Genomic DNA, 16,045 nt, shown 5'->3' with positions numbered 1-16,045 from the left:
TACAACTTTTTAATTCCATCCATCCCATGGATAATGATCACTAGGTAAGTATTCTTTTGAACCCTCAACAATAAATCTAAGCTCTGTTTACTTAGATTTCAATTCCTCCATATCCTTCCAGCTAGTATAATTATAGAAGCCAACTGGCTGATTTCTATGCGGGGTATATCAATCACTTATAATTTAAACTATTACACCTCTTTCCAAGAGTCTATTTTCTAGTGACTGTTCTACGTTTGAGACCGGTACTTTGTGAAGCTACATCAATCATTTCCACATGTTATTTTTCTCACACAGAACCATCTATATTTGGACACACACTGATATCCCAATGGCAAGCCACATCCCACTTGAAATCTGACAGTTTCAGAGTAATCTTGCTTCAAAATAAAGGAGTCTGGAGACCTGAGTTGATCACATCTCTTTAATCCTAATGTGTCAGCTGTGGGAAAGTTATTAAATATATACCTATATTTATCAAATTCAGCAACCCTGAAAGTTGTCAAAAAATGAATCTTAGTTATGCACTCAGTGGCCATTTTATTAAGAACCTCTTGTACCTAATAAAGTGGCCACTGAGAGTATGTTTGTGGACTTCTGCTGTTGTAGCCAAAACACTTCAAAGTTCAATGTGTTGTGCATTCAGAGATACTGTTCTGCACACCATTCTTCTAACGCGTGGTCAATTGAGTTACTGTCACCTTCCTGTCAGCTTGAACCAGTTTGGCCATACTCCTCTGACCTCTCATTGACAAAGCACTTTCACGCACAGAACTGGATTTATTTATTTTTTTGGTTTTCACATCATTCTCTGTAGGCTCTCCAGGGAACATTGTGCGTGAACATCAACAGTCTCAGTGGTTCCACAGTCAAAGTCATTTAGGTCACCCTTCTGATGTTAGATCTGAGCAACAAAAGAACCTCTTGCCCATGCCTGCATGCGTCTCTGCACTGAGCTGCTGGTTGGCTAAGTAGTAAGGAAAGCAAATGCAACATTACCATTCTTTCGAGAACTAGAATACAAAAACATGGACATAATGATGAAGCTTTATAAGGCACTGGTTAAACCGCACTTGGAGTATTGTGAGCAGTTTTGGGGCCCTTATCTAAAAAAAATGTGCTAGCGTGGGGGAGGGTCCAGAGGAGGTTCATGAAAATGATTCTGGGAAGGAAGGGGTTAACACACAAGTGTTTGATAACTTTGCGCCTGTACTTGCTAGAGTTTAGAAGAGTGAGGCCAATCTCCTTGAACCTACCAAATATTGAAAGGTCTGGATAGAGTAGACGTAGGGAGGATATTTCCTATAGTGGGGGTCTCGGACCAGAGGAACTCAGACTAGAGAGATGCCCATTTACAACAGAGTGATGCACCATCAATAACTCTCGGAGATGGGAGGCGAACAATAGGCTTTTATTAGCTGCAAGAGACCACGATTAGCAGCAAGAGACCACCACACAACATCCTGGAGACTGAGGGAGGAGCAGTGCCTCCAATCGCCTTTATACAGGGGTCTGTGGGAAGAGCCACAGGAGCAGTCAGCAGAGGGGCGTGTCCAGACAGGTATATGTAGTTCACCACACAGAGATTAGGAGGAATTTCTTTAACCAGAATGTCGTGACCCTGTGGAATTCATTGCCACAGATGATTGAGAAGGCCAAGCCATTGAATATATTTAAAGGAAAGTTTGATAGGTTCTTGTTTATTCAGGGCATCAACGGTTATAGAGAGTAGGTAGGAGAATGAGGTTGATAGGGATATTAAATCAGCCATGATGGGATGGAGGAGCAGACTTAACAGGCATAATGGCCTAATTGTACTCTTATGTCTTGTGTTCTTACAGACATTTTATTACAGTACTGAGGAAGCGCTTTGTTGCAAAGTTTATTTTGCTTACTTTGACTTCTACCTATCACCTCCTGGCTTCCTATAATTTTTCCACTCTCACCCCTCCCTTTAACTGTCTATCATCACCCTCTCCTGGATCCACCTGCCACTCACCAGCTTTTGCTCTACCCCTTTCTCCCTGTCTTTTTACACTACTTATCTCCCCTCTTTCCTTCCTATTGTGACGATGGCTCTCAGCCCAAAATGTTGATTCTTTATTCCCTCCATTGATACTGACCAAACTGCTGAGTTCCTTCAGCTTTGTATTGTTCTAGATTTCCAGCATCTGCACTCCCTTGTTTCCTTAACCTTCCATCCTTCTACCAGTGTAAATTAGTTCTTTCCTAACCAATGTTGCTTGTTCAGCTTGGCAACCATTCTCTAACAATGCAACAACAATGAACACAATCCAAAAATAATTTGCCATCTAAAATATACTTGGAAAGTGTTACAAAATTGTTGTAAAATGAAGTTCTTCCTTTCTTTAACACCATGAAAGCAAACTGCAAAAAAATGGAAACCAGTATTAATCGTCCTATTTTTAAAAAAACCTATCATCTGGTGATTGTGAGATCACGTTTGAAGTGTAGCTGTTTTGCTCTGCAACTTTCTTTAGACTTTCTACCCATCCTCCTTTCCTAAAGGTAATAGCTCAAGCATGTGCAGATTCCTGCACACTGCTTACATTGGGGATTATTCCTTACCTGTTTTCGTTGGACTCAGAGAGCTGTGTAACAATGTCATTCCCTCCTGAAGGTCTCCCGCATGCATAAACATGCAGGTTTCTGGCCATACATGGCAGCCATAATGACAAAGTAAGACACACACACACAGAGTTCCTAAATGCTGGGATTTTTCACATTCCTTCAAAGCACTGCATCCTCTGTATTTTCTTCATTGTGACAAGCAAGTGAGTTTCTTTTCATTTCAGTCATTTAAAATAAAATAGATGTGTGTGAAGCATGATGGTTCTATAATCAGAAGAGAAAATGCTGAAGATACTCAGCAGATGAAGCAACTTCTGTGGAGAGAGAGAGATGGTTTATGTCAGGATTCTGGTATTAGTTACTTTCCTATCTTTGATTTTCATTCTTTGTATCACTGAATGAAGCACTGCTGTTCCAATTTTCTCAGCAGTTGGATGTTTTATTTTGATTTGCATCAAAGAAGTTAAATGATGTTGATGTTACTGCAGTGGCTATTGTGTTATATTCTTGCAGAAAGTGATTGCATGAAAGTGGCACCTTTGACATTAATATCAGTGCCCAAAGTGAGATGAAATGGTCAGAATGTCACTTTAAATAACAGGCTGGCTGGTACACATGGTTCTGGAAAGGCACTCCTAATGGGAAAGCCAAGCTTCTTTTGAGTTAGTCTTCCCATCAAAAATGATTCACTTCTGGCATCTCAGCGTTGTTCTCTCACTGGTATTAATAATAACTCATGACAACTCAGCTCTCTCTATTGCTCAGCCGGTACACTGTAGTCATCAGATTTCTTCTCCAGTTTGATCTGTGTGATCTGACAACCAAGGGAAGAGAAATTGATCCTCCCCAGCAACTTCAGTACAGGGGTCTCAAACGACAGTTTTTTGTGAAGATCGGATTGGCAAGGAAAGAGAAGGAAAAATTAATTCTCATGGAATCTTCAGCTCGTGTTGTCATTTTAACACTGTTTATCATCCTGTTAGCAAGGCACTAACATCAGTTAGATGACATCTCCAAGCACTCACGGGGATATCCACAGCCCCGGTGTGAATGACTGCTGGGTTGGCCGCCACCCCATCCTGTCACCTTGATCGATTGATGACTGAACAGCACCAGTAACTGAAAAGCCAACATCACATACCTCAAGGACCCCACAGAGAAAGCTTTTTAGAAACAACAGAATTCAGCTATCCCCAACCAGTGGGAGCCACAGCATGCCTGTGGTGGCTGGATTGTCCTGATGCCCACCATAATTAACATTTCTGAGAAGACTTTTGCTTCTCTAGCAGAAGATGCCAACTGAGTTGAGAAATTAAGTTAATCAGTTATAAAAACAATGTGGACTGGGGACACCGTCAGATCTCAAAATAAGATGAAACTCCTGAAGGGTATGAATGAGGTGGTCCAACAAAACAAACTCTGGATCTAAAGACTGTATGGCAGGTGGAAAATGCGCAAGGGATCCAGGTGACATCTCCAACATGTGTGGCATTCTTCAATATGTCAAGTCCAACCACATCTCAAACAACCAAGGACTCAACATCCTGTAAGAAGAGAGATAGCTTATTAGGACAGGTGAACAATTGGCTTCCATTGGAAGAAGAACTTAAGAAGTCCCCTCCCACGGGGTTCTATCTTCGATAAGTGTTCTTGAATTCACTCCACCAAACATTATCCTCAACAGTCCTGGGATTATCACAGTCTAGAAAGACAAAAAAAAATTAGCATCCAACAGTTGAAAAACAGCAAGGCCTCCAGTGCAGACAAACTCTATGCTAGAGGACTGAAAAATGGGTGCAGATGTATTATTGAAGTGCCAATGACCAACTGCTGCTATATAGTATTTCTCATTGTCCTCATCTGGGAAAAGGAGAGTATTATGGAGGATCTCAGAGACACTGGAAACCTGATCATCTTCTAGTCTCTACAAAAAGGCCTGCCTGCTGTCTGCCACTGGGAAAACCACTGCAATGTTTCTCTTCAATGACTTCCTCCCAGTAACGGAAGAATTCTTTCTGGAAATTTCAAGTGGAATCCATCAGTCAAGAAGCAGAATGGACATAATCTTTACTATGTGACAAATCCAAGAATCCCATCATTGCTGCTTCCCTCAAACCTTCCAAATCCATTGGCTGTACAGTTGAACCAGCATTGCCATTCTCTTCCAGGCCAACATTGCCAGAACTGAGCCAGTTCTGTTGGGCAGAACACACTGTCTGTAAGCCTGGCAGAAATCCCAGAAAGTGCATTTTACGCTGGGTTCAATCAGGACTGGTAGAATGCTTCAAGAATATTTTTATGGCTTCCTTGCAAAAATGTACATGTATACAGCTCATGCATACAAGCAAACACTTGGGAGATCAACAGAATGGATTTGTCAGCTGCTGTGAGGCTGCTGGTATCTTCTACTAAGTGGGAATTCAGTTCCTAGGCACATTTCCAAGTAGTGAACTGTTCAGGTTACAAACAGTTTACAGGAAAATAACCTTATCTTAACCTGGGAAGGGACTGCAGCATCTTCTGTAATGTATGAGAATCCCTGGCCTGCAGCTGCTTTCAAGGGCAAAATTACATCAAGGAAGGGCACTTGGTTCCCTGGGTCTGAACAGAAGAAGCACACAGATACTGTGGACAAACAGCAAAAGGAATGGACACATCCCAAATGGCCCAGCCACCTAACATCTCTGTCAAACTGCAGCTGCTCCATCTGTAACAGTCTGTAGATCCCACACAGAACACACCAGTCACCTCAGGATTCGCAGAACTAGAGTGAAAGCAAGTTATCCTCTACCTAGGGAGACTGGCTCAGAAGAAGTTGATAAGACCTTGGGATCTATGGAAAGGAAGTAGCATATTTGCAATGCAAAGGGGAACTCTTTCCCTCCTTCTGGCCAAAGTTTATGTCTGCTGGAATTTGTTAAAATACAGAGAATTAGTTTCTTTAAGTGCTTACAGGTCACCACATACAATCCTGAGATGCTTTTTCTGCAGGCATACTTAGCAAATCTATGGAACAGAAACTGTAAACATCAGGAACTGTTAACTGTAAACAGACTGTGCAAATGCAGGTATAAATAAATAGCAATAAATAATGAACATGAAATAACAATATTACAGAATCATTAAAGGAGTGCAGCTATCCCCTTTTGTTCAAGAGCCTGATGGTTAAGAAGTAGTAATTGTCCTTGAACCTGGTGGTGCGAGTCCTGAGGCTCCTGTATCTTCTACCTGATGCCAGCAGCGAGGAAAGAACATTCCCTGGATGGTGAGGATCTTTGATGATGGGTGCTGCTTTTCTGCGGCAACATTTCATGTAGGTGTGCTCAGTGGCTGGGAGGGTTTTACCCGTGATTACTAGGCTGAATCCACTGCCTTTTGTAGGATTTTTCACTCAAAGGCTTTGGTGTTCCCACACCAGGCTGTAATTCAGCCAGTCAGCACACTTCCCACCACTCATCAATGGGAGTTTGCCAAGGTTTAGATGACATGTCGAACCTCTGCAGGCGCCTGAGGGAATTGAGGTGCTGTCGTGCTTTCTTTGCAATTACATTTATATGATGGGTCCAGGACAGGTCCTCTGAGATAGTGACCCCCAGGAATTTAAAGTTATTGACCCTCTCCACCTCTGATCCTTCAATGATTACTGGACCTCTGGTTTCCCTCTTCTGATGTTTACAATCTGTTCCTTGGTCTTGCAGTCATTGAGTGAGAGGTTGTTGCTATGACACCACTCAGCCAAGTTTTCAGTCTCCCTCCTGTATGCTGATTCATCACCCCCTTTGATTTGGCCCACGACAGTGGTGTCATCAGCAAACCTGTGTATAGTGTTGGAGCTGTACATAGCCACACAGTCACTGGTGTAAAGCGAGTAGAGCAGAGGGATAAGTACACATCCTTGTGGTGCTCCTGTGCTGATGGAGATTGTGTGGGAGATGTTTTGCCAATCTGAACTGACTGGGGTCTACAAGTGAAGAAATCCAGGATCCAATTGCACAAGGGGTATTGAGACCCAGGTCTTGGAGTTTACTGATTAGTATTGAGGGGGTGATAGTGTTAAATGCCAGGAGATAGCCAGAAGGAACAGCACAAAGGTATTCTGAGGATAAAGAAGAGTTATATACAGAGTCAGCAATAATGTTTAGAAAGGAGTTATAGACATACTTAAAGAAGCACTGTAGGGATATGGGGAATGTTGTGGGTGCAGAGTTAGAAATGATGGAAGCACTGAAGTACCCTTTGACAGTGATAGCACCATCTCAGGGTTGTACCCCTGTGCCTTTTCTTGTGTGGTTGCAGCTTCTTGGTGTCTATTATGATTTAGCAATGACTTTTATTGAAGTGAGTTTTAGGAGCAGGACACAGTGTCCTGATCTGATCACACTGTACCTTCAGTTTTACTGACCAGGGATGAATTTTGGGGGCAACACACACAAAACGCCGGAGGAACTCAGAAGGCCAGGTCGCTTCTATGGAAAAGAGTAAACTGTCGACGTTTTGGGCCGCGACCCTTCATCGGGAGTGGAAATGAAGGGGGAAGATGCCAGAATTAAATGGTGGGGGAGGGGAAGGAGGACAAGCTGGAATGTGCTAGGTGATGCCAGGTGTGTGAAAAAGGTAAAGGGCTAGAGAAGAAGGAATCTGATAGGATTCCTCTTCTGTCTCCTCTCCTACCTTCTTATTCTGGCTTCTTACTGTCTGTAACATTTAACCTAGATTGTTGATATCACTGAAATTCAGGATAACTTACTGCACAATAGCAACTATCCATTCATGAGTAAACATTGTTCACATAGCTAGATCAACTTCTTAAAGGTAGAAATCTTCATTCTTCAGAATAAGAAAATTACCTGATCAATCTGTTTATCTCAAACAAGTTGAGATAATGTGTTTATCTCAAAACAATGTTTAAGTATTTAGCTTGCAGAAATCATGTTTAGCTTTGCATCATCCATAAGATGCACCATTAAAATGTAGGGTTTTCCCATAATAACCATTCTTACTTTGGATGGGCAATTAGAGGATTAGTAAAGTAGACCATTCTTTGATATTGTAAATATGTACAGGAGCTGATTAAATCATTTTGCAGTTCATCTATGTAAGATAAGTGACATGGTACTGACATATTAAAAATGTGTGCTGTTCTTGTTATTTTGTCCTTGTGATTTTCAGTTTAATCTAAAATAACCCTATGTTTTTGTTTTTAACTTTGACCGTAGTTTCATTGAAATCATTTCTGTTCTTACTGTTGGTTTCTAGGTAGGTTGGCAGTTGAAAAACCTGGTAAATGCACTTCGAGAGGATCCCAGTGGGGTTATCTTAACGTTAAAGAAACGGCCTCAGAGCATGCTCACCTCTGCACCTGCTTTGCTTAAGAATATGAGATGGAAACCTCTAGCACTGCAGGTAAAATAAATCTGATCACGGAAACAACAGCAGCTCCTTAATAGATAGCTCCTCAGTTCATAAGATAGCAAAACTTAATTTAGACAGGTAAACACTACCCTATTATGTTTTGTTCACATTGAATATATTTTGTTACCAATATTCTTATTTTAGGGTTGGATTTAAATTAGTGCAGAAATTTTTAAAAAAGTTTTATCCGCTAATTCTTAAATGTAGCTGGCCATAATTGTGTCAATCATCTCTTTCTCTCTATTTGAAACCTCCGGACCAGCCCAAGGTTGACATTCTTTAAAAGTGATCAGTGAGAGTAGCATCGTCAATATTAATAATTTTTCTCGGGACAACGTTGTTTATGTAGTGATTAGCCCTCTAAGGATTTTAACATGGAATCTGCTACTCTCTGTATTTTAAAAAAATGTTTCAGTGTGGAATGAGCAGAACCCGTGTGGTAGCTGGGACCAAATAGAAATGTTGTACATGCTCTGTAAATTCGTTAGTTTCAGATAGTTCTTTGTTAGTAAAAATTAGCAGCCATTATTGACCAGTAGGTTAGTGTGCAACTAAAAGAAATATACTGACAGATAAGCATTTTATGAAGTACAATTTTCACTATTTTATATCCCAGTTTACAGATTGCAACCATATTTAAGTGATGATGACTCTTACCTTTCTGATTTGGATCTACTTCCTGTAACTTAACTGTCTTCTTTATCTGGCTGTGCACACCCCACCCCCTCCACCCCCTCCCCATGGCCAACAAGTAAGTTTTGTTGCCTGTTCAGAAAAGCTTTCAAGTAGTTACACAAAGCAAATCTGGAAGGTTTCAGATGATTACAACAAAGGGATATGTTACCTTGCAGTGACGTCAATGTTTGTCCAGGCTTTAGAACAAATGCAGCTAATTATTATTACATTCTATTTTGGGGTGATAAGCAACCTTTGAATTCCTTGGAGGGCAATTTACTAGAATTAATAGAAGCTGCTTTCTTGGCTAGTGGGGAAAGCTACTGGTCAAATAATTTGATTTTCAGAAAAAAACAAATTTTAGAATAATTCCTTGAGTTACATTAATGAATAAACATTTTTGAATGAATCTTTTTACATTGATTTACCTGGTTCCTTATCCAACCATTTTTATACCATAAGGAAGTTCTATAATTTTTTATATCATGATGTGTTAAGAGGAAGTAGGGTAGGCAACTTATGTGGAGCATTAGTATCAATTCAGACCCATTAGACTAAGTGGTTGTTTCTATATGGTGACATCCAATTTCTGGACAATCTGCAATAAATAATGTTTTCCAGACAGTACTGTGCAAAAGTCCTGGGGGGGGGCGTGTGTGTGTGTGTGTCTATATATATATATACACAAGATGTATAAGATATAGGATTTTTGTACAGTTCTGCATTTGTCAACGTGCTGCAGAGAGGGAGTTTGTAAATCTGGCGGGAGCAAAGGATGTTGGGAATTAAGGAGGGTGAGGCACCTCAGTGGGGGGGGGGGTGCAACAGGTGACAGAGAAGAAATTCCAGGGGTGGGGGCTGGTGCGGGTTCAGACACTCCCGGCTCTGAGACACCAGGCAAGGTAACTTAATTCCAAACAATTGGTTGATTGATCATTCCCACTCCCTCCCCTCTCCCTTCCCCTTTTCCCAACCATGATTCCCTTCTCCCTGCTCCTATCCACCCTCAATCCACAATAGAGAACCATATCAGAATCACGTTTATCATCACTCCAACATGTCATGAAATTTGTACTATGCAAAAGTCTTAGGCATCTTAGTTACATATATATATATGTGCCTAAGGCTTTTGCACAGAACTGTAAATCAAACAAATACTTCAAATATAAATTCTGCCTTCACTGAAATGGTGTCTTTGCTTCAGATGAGTGTGGACTTAAAGGAAGAGTAAAGCTGACAGAACGTGTTAAAATTATCTTAAATCAAATACTCAATTTATCTGGATATATACAGCATGGAAACAGGCCTTTCAATCCAATTTGTAAATGCCAACCAATGTGCCTATCTGAAGTTATATTATATCCTCGTTTCTGTCCAAGTGTCTTTTAAACATTGTACTTGTATCTGTCTTTACCACTTCCTCTGGCAGCTTGTTGTACACACCCATCACTTTCTGTGTGAAAACATGCTTCTCAGGTCCCCTTTAAATCTTTCCCTCCTGACCCTATACCTCTCTACTTTTAGACTCCCCTGCCCTAGGGGATTAAAAAGGTGATCATCTATTAATTTTAGAAACTTCTGTTGTTACTCCTCAGTCCTATTTGTTCCAGGAAAACAACCCCAGCCTTTCCAGTCTCGCTTTATAATTCAACCCCTCCAGTCCTAGTGAATTCTTGTGGGTCTTTTCCTGCTCCCCCTCTAGCTTAATCACATCCTTTCTGTAGTATGCCTCCCAGAAATGCACACATATTCCAGGTGTAGTCTGACCAACAGCTTATACAGCTGTTACATACTGTCCCCAACCCTTGTACTCAGTGTCTCGACCCATGAAGTTAAGCATGCCATACACCTCTTCACTGCCTTGTCTACCTGTGTTGCCATTTTGAGGAAACTATATACAGTATTTATATCTCTAGATCCTTCTGTTTCATAACACTCTCCAGGGCTCAATTGTTCACTATTTACATCTACCCTAGTTTAAATTCCAAAAATATATCATTTCACACTTGTCTCAGCAAAGTTCCATCTGCTTTTCCTTTCCCCACTTTCCCAGTAAGTTCCATCTGCTTTTCCTTTCCCCACTTTCCCAGTAAGTTCCATCTGCCATTCCTTTCCCCACTTTCCCAGTAAGTTCCATCTGCTTTTCCTTTCCCCGTATCCCAGTAAGTTCCATCTGCTACGCCTTTCCCCGTATCCCAGTAAGTTCCATCTGCCACGCCTTTCCCCGTATCCCAGTAAGTTCCATCTGCCACGCCTTTCCCCGTATCCCAGTAAGTTCCATCTGCCACGCCTTTCCCCGTATCCCAGTAAGTTCCATCTGCCACGCCTTTCCCCGTATCCCAGTAAGTTCCATTTGCCACGCCTTTCCCCGTATCCCAGTAAGTTCCATCTGCCACGCCTTTCCCCGTATCCCAGTAAGTTCCATTTGCCACGCCTTTCCCCGTATCCCAGTAAGTTCCATCTGCCACGCCTTTCCCCGTATCCCAGTAAGTTCCATCTGCTTTTCCTTTCCCCGTATCCCAGTAAGTTCCATCTGCCACTCCTTTCCCCACTTTCCCAGTAAGTTCCATCTGCCACGCTTTTCCCCGTATCCCAGTAAGTTCCATCTGCCACGCCTTTCCCCGTATCCCAGTAAGTTCCATCTGCCACGCCTTTCCCCGTATCCCAGTAAGTTCCATTTGCCACGCCTTTCCCCGTATCCCAGTAAGTTCCATCTGCCACTCCTTTCCCCACTTTCCCAGTAAGTTCCATCTGCCACGCTTTTCCCCGTATCCCAGTAAGTTCCATCTGCCACGCCTTTCCCCGTATCCCAGTAAGTTCCATTTGCCACGCCTTTCCCCGTATCCCAGTAAGTTCCATCTGCCACGCCTTTCCCCGTATCCCAGTAAGTTCCATCTGCCACGCCTTTCCCCGTATCCCAGTAAGTTCCATCTGCCACGCCTTTCCCCGTATCCCAGTAAGTTCCATCTGCCACGCCTTTCCCCGTATCCCAGTAAGTTCCATCTGCCACGCCTTTCCCCGTATCCCAGTAAGTTCCATCTGCCACGCCTTTCCCCGTATCCCAGTAAGTTCCATCTGCCACGCCTTTCCCCGTATCCCAGTAAGTTCCATCTGCCACGCCTTTCCCCGTATCCCAGTAAGTTCCATCTGCTTTTCCTTTCCCCGTATCCCAGTAAGTTCCATCTGCTTTTCCTTTCCCCGTATCCCAGTAAGTTCCATCTGCCACTCCTTTCCCCACTTTCCCAGTAAGTTCCATCTGCCACGCTTTTCCCCGTATCCCAGTAAGTTCCATTTGCCACGCCTTTCCCCGTATCCCAGTAAGTTCCATTTGCCACGCCTTTCCCCGTATCCCAGTAAGTTCCATCTGCCACGCCTTTCCCCGTATCCCAGTAAGTTCCATCTGCCACGCCTTTCCCCGTATCCCAGTAAGTTCCATCTGCCACGCCTTTCCCCGTATCCCAGTAAGTTCCATCTGCCACGCCTTTCCCCGTATCCCAGTAAGTTCCATCTGCCACGCCTTTCCCCGTATCCCAGTAAGTTCCATCTGCCACTCCTTTCCCCACTTTCCCAGTAAGTTCCATCTGCCACGCTTTTCCCCGTATCCCAGTAAGTTCCATCTGCTTTTCCTTTCCCCGTATCCCAGTAAGTTCCATCTGCCACTCCTTTCCCCGTATCCCAGTAAGTTCCATTTGCCACGCCTTTCCCCGTATCCCAGTAAGTTCCATTTGCCACGTCTTTCCCCGTATCCCAGTAAGTTCCATCTGCCACTCCTTTCCCCACTTTCCCAGTAAGTTCCATCTGCCACGCCTTTCCCCACTTTCCCAGTAAGTTCCATCTGCCACGCTTTTCCCCGTATCCCAGTAAGTTCCATCTGCTTTTCCTTTCCCCGTATCCCAGTAAGTTCCATCTGCCACTCCTTTCCCCGTATCCCAGTAAGTTCCATTTGCCACTCCTTTCCCCACTTTCCCAGTAAGTTCCATCTGCTTTTCCTTTCCACGCTTTCCCAGTTGATCCCAATCCTGTTTTAACTTTAGAGAACTTCATTCACTGTTTTCTATGCCATCAATTTTGGTGTCATCCAGAAACTTACTTACCTTTGTCACCTACATTCTCAACCAAATCATTATTATATATGGCAAACACCAGCACTAATCCTTGTGTACATCACCGGTCACAGGCCTCCAATCTGGAACCTGCTACAGCCTTCTGACCCCTTCCATCAAGCTGAACTTGTATCTAAACATATCCTGCATTGATGTGATCTAATTTTTGGACCAGCCTATCGTGCAGTTCCAAATGAAATCCTCTAAAAGCCAGATGGCTAATGACAACAGTACATCTCTGCACTGTAGGTAAAAGATATGGGCTGCTGAGGATAGCATACCTCTTAAAGACTTTTAAATTGCAGTGATGGTGTTACTTCAAAGGATTCTGTGCAATGTACACATCTTACTTTAGATCTTAGAGAGCTTAGCTATATGTCAGTAACTAACATTCAAAATATATCTGGTAAGGTGTTTTCAATTAATGTGACATTGTTGGCCAGATTAAGGAATGTTTGTCTGACCAGTGAGAAGAAGAGGATGGGCATCAGATGTGGGCTCTTGAGCCAGGGAGAATAGTCTGCTGGAGTGCATCTGGAGATAAATTGATTGCAAAAAATTTGTAACATAGAAAGGAAGTCCTCAAAAAATAGTTCTGCCTCCTCCCCATCTCCCATGATTTCTTTTTGACATGGATCACAGCAAACTTGCAAATTTAATTGTGAAATATTTCTCATTGAAAGTTCTTCAATTTTTTATGCACTTGAACATGAATTGACTATTGAAATCACAATGGTGAAAAAGGGGAATGTAAAATATTATGTCTGCTGTATTACATGGCACCCATCTCAGATGGTCTATTATAATCTAATTATGTTCTGTACGTCATAACCATAATTAGGTTCAAAACAAATGGCCAGGTGATTCAGGAGAAGGCTTTGTACGTTGCTCTCTGAAAGCTCCTTGCAGAGTTTCAGCAGAGCTCAAAACTGTTAACATGAACATTAGAGTTTATGGGTTTTTTGTATCTTTCTTTGCAAGCAGGACTTCCCTTTGCTTTTGAGCCAACCTTTAATCAATAGTTACAAAAAAAATGTGCAAGGGGTTGTAAAAACTAACTCTTATCTCCCTCAATGAATAAAGATTAATTTGAAAACTGTAGATGAGAGATATTTTCTGTTTTTCATTGACAAGCAAGAAATATATGGCCCTAGTCTTGATTGACTCAAAGACAAAACCTTCCATCCTCTAAATCAGGGGTTTCCAACCTTTTTTATGCCATGGACCCCTACCATTAACTGGAGGGGTCCATAAAATGCAGGTTTGGAACCCCTGCTCTAAATCAATGTTCAACAGATTTTAAGTTTTATCAATATACTTTTGCTATTGGATGACATTGTGTAATTAGGATAGTGTCCTAAATACAACTTAAAACTGGCAACATGGAATGTAAGGACTCTCCTGGACTCATATGGCATCTCTGAGAGACCTCACCGGAGAACAGCCTTGATCGCTGCTGAGCTGGGGCGCTACAACATTGACATTGCTGCCCTGAGTGAGACCAGGCTGCTGGTGAAGTCTCTTTAACAGAGGAAGGGATGGGTTCCACCTTCTTCTGGAAAGGTTTCCCCCCAGGTGGACAACATCTCCACGGAGTAGGATTGGCCATCAAGAACACCTTTCTACCAAATATCACAGAAACACCTGTTGGTATTAGTGAAAGACTAATGACCCTCCGTATCCCCCTGGCAAAGAAACGTTATGCCACACTTCTCAGTGCCTATGCACCAACTTTGCCATCTGAGAATGAGGCCAAGGAATGCTTTTATCAGACATTGGATGAAGCTGTTTTCTGGATCCCTAAGAATGATAAGATCCTTTTGCTTGGGGACTTCAATGCTAGGGTGGGACAGAACAGGATATGGAGTGGAGTGCTAGGTAGGCATGGTATTAGCAAGGTCAATGCAAATGGCATGAGGCTACCTACTCTTTGCTTTGAGCGTAACCTTACCAAAGCCAACACCATCTTCCAGCAGAAGGCAAAATATAAGACCTTGTGGATACACCCTCGCTCTAAACATTGGCACATGATCAACTTCATCATTGTGAGACGTAGTGACATCAAGGATGTTCTCATCACCTGTGCCATGAGAGGTGCAGAGTGCTGGACTGACCACCGTATGATTGTGGCCAAGCTCCATATGAAAGTGTGTCCCCCATGCGACTGCAAAAACGCAATAAAAAGCAGCTAAATTGCAACCGCCTGAGAAACACAGAAGCAAGAATTAAGTTTCGACACATCTTAGCTGAGAAACTAAGCGAGTTGGAACCTTGTCTGAGTTCAGAAAATACCATGGAACAACAGTAGACCTATATCAGCTCTGCGCTTTATGAGGCAGCAGCCCAATCCATCGGTCATAGGAGCAGAAACCACCAAGACTGATTTGACGATAACTCAGATACCATCCACAACTTGCTTAAGGACATGCACAAAGCACACCAGGCAACTTTAGATAACCTTTCATCCATTAGCATCAGACAGCATTGGCAGGCAGCTCGGAGGAAAGTGCAAAAGGCAATGCAGGCCATACAAAATGAGTGGTGGACAGAAAAGGCACATGAAATCCAGTCCTTTGCCGATAATAATGACATGCATAATTTTTACAGTGCTGTCAAAACCATCTACGGCACAATAAATCGATGAGTTACTCCCCTGAAAACAGCAGATGGTCAAACACTTCTGAAGAACAAGAATAACATTCTGCTGAGTTGGGCTGAGCATTTTAACACCCTACTTAATCAGGATTCTGACGCAGACCCCACCATCCTGGATGAACTGCCGGAACTTCCTTCCTTTGGGAGACTTCGGCATAGAGTCTTTCAGAACAGGAGCCTTCGTCCCTCCACAAAGGTCGCTGTATACCAAGTGGTCTGTGTCACCACCCTCTTTTGTAGCTGTGAAGCTTGGGTAACTTACAACCGTCACATCAAGTCCTTGGAGCGCTTCCACATAAGCTGCCTTCAGCACATCCTGGGAATTTCCTGGCGTGAGCGGGTGCCTCACACTGAAATACTTGTAAAGACCAACTGCAGAAGTATTGAGGCCATGATCACCCAGCCTCAGCTGCAGTGGCTGGGGCACGTGATAAGGATGCCCCCATTTCGGCTACCCCGCAGAGTGTTACATGGCCAGCTACATCATGGTCGACGCTCAGCTGGATGGCCAAAGAAGCTCTATAAGGATCAGATGAAGAACGCTTTAAGGAAGTGCAAGATCAGACCTGAGGACCTAGAGGATGTTGCTGCTGACTGTAACACTTGGC

General features: G+C 42.8%; 1 protein-coding gene across 9 annotated transcripts in view; it reads left to right on the top strand.

The window, feature by feature from the left end:
- cnksr2a (connector enhancer of kinase suppressor of Ras 2a) overlaps positions 1-16,045 on the top strand; it is a 560,907-nt gene that overhangs the window by 338,286 nt on the left and 206,576 nt on the right. For 6 of the 9 annotated variants that reach the window (XM_073045757.1, XM_073045755.1, XM_073045756.1 and 3 more), the window contains exon 9: positions 7,849-7,995. The exons of the other annotated variants lie outside the window; for them this stretch is intronic. In XM_073045757.1, the coding sequence (XP_072901858.1) occupies positions 7,849-7,995 (147 nt within the window). The remainder of the gene's footprint in view (positions 1-7,848; positions 7,996-16,045) is intronic. 9 annotated transcript variants of the gene reach the window in all.

This window comes from Hemitrygon akajei, chromosome 5 (assembly GCF_048418815.1).
Source record: "Hemitrygon akajei chromosome 5, sHemAka1.3, whole genome shotgun sequence".
NCBI lineage: Eukaryota > Metazoa > Chordata > Chondrichthyes > Myliobatiformes > Dasyatidae > Hemitrygon > Hemitrygon akajei.
The sequence above is the reverse complement of the archived record's forward strand: the minus strand, read 5'-3'. Positions and strand labels throughout refer to the sequence as shown.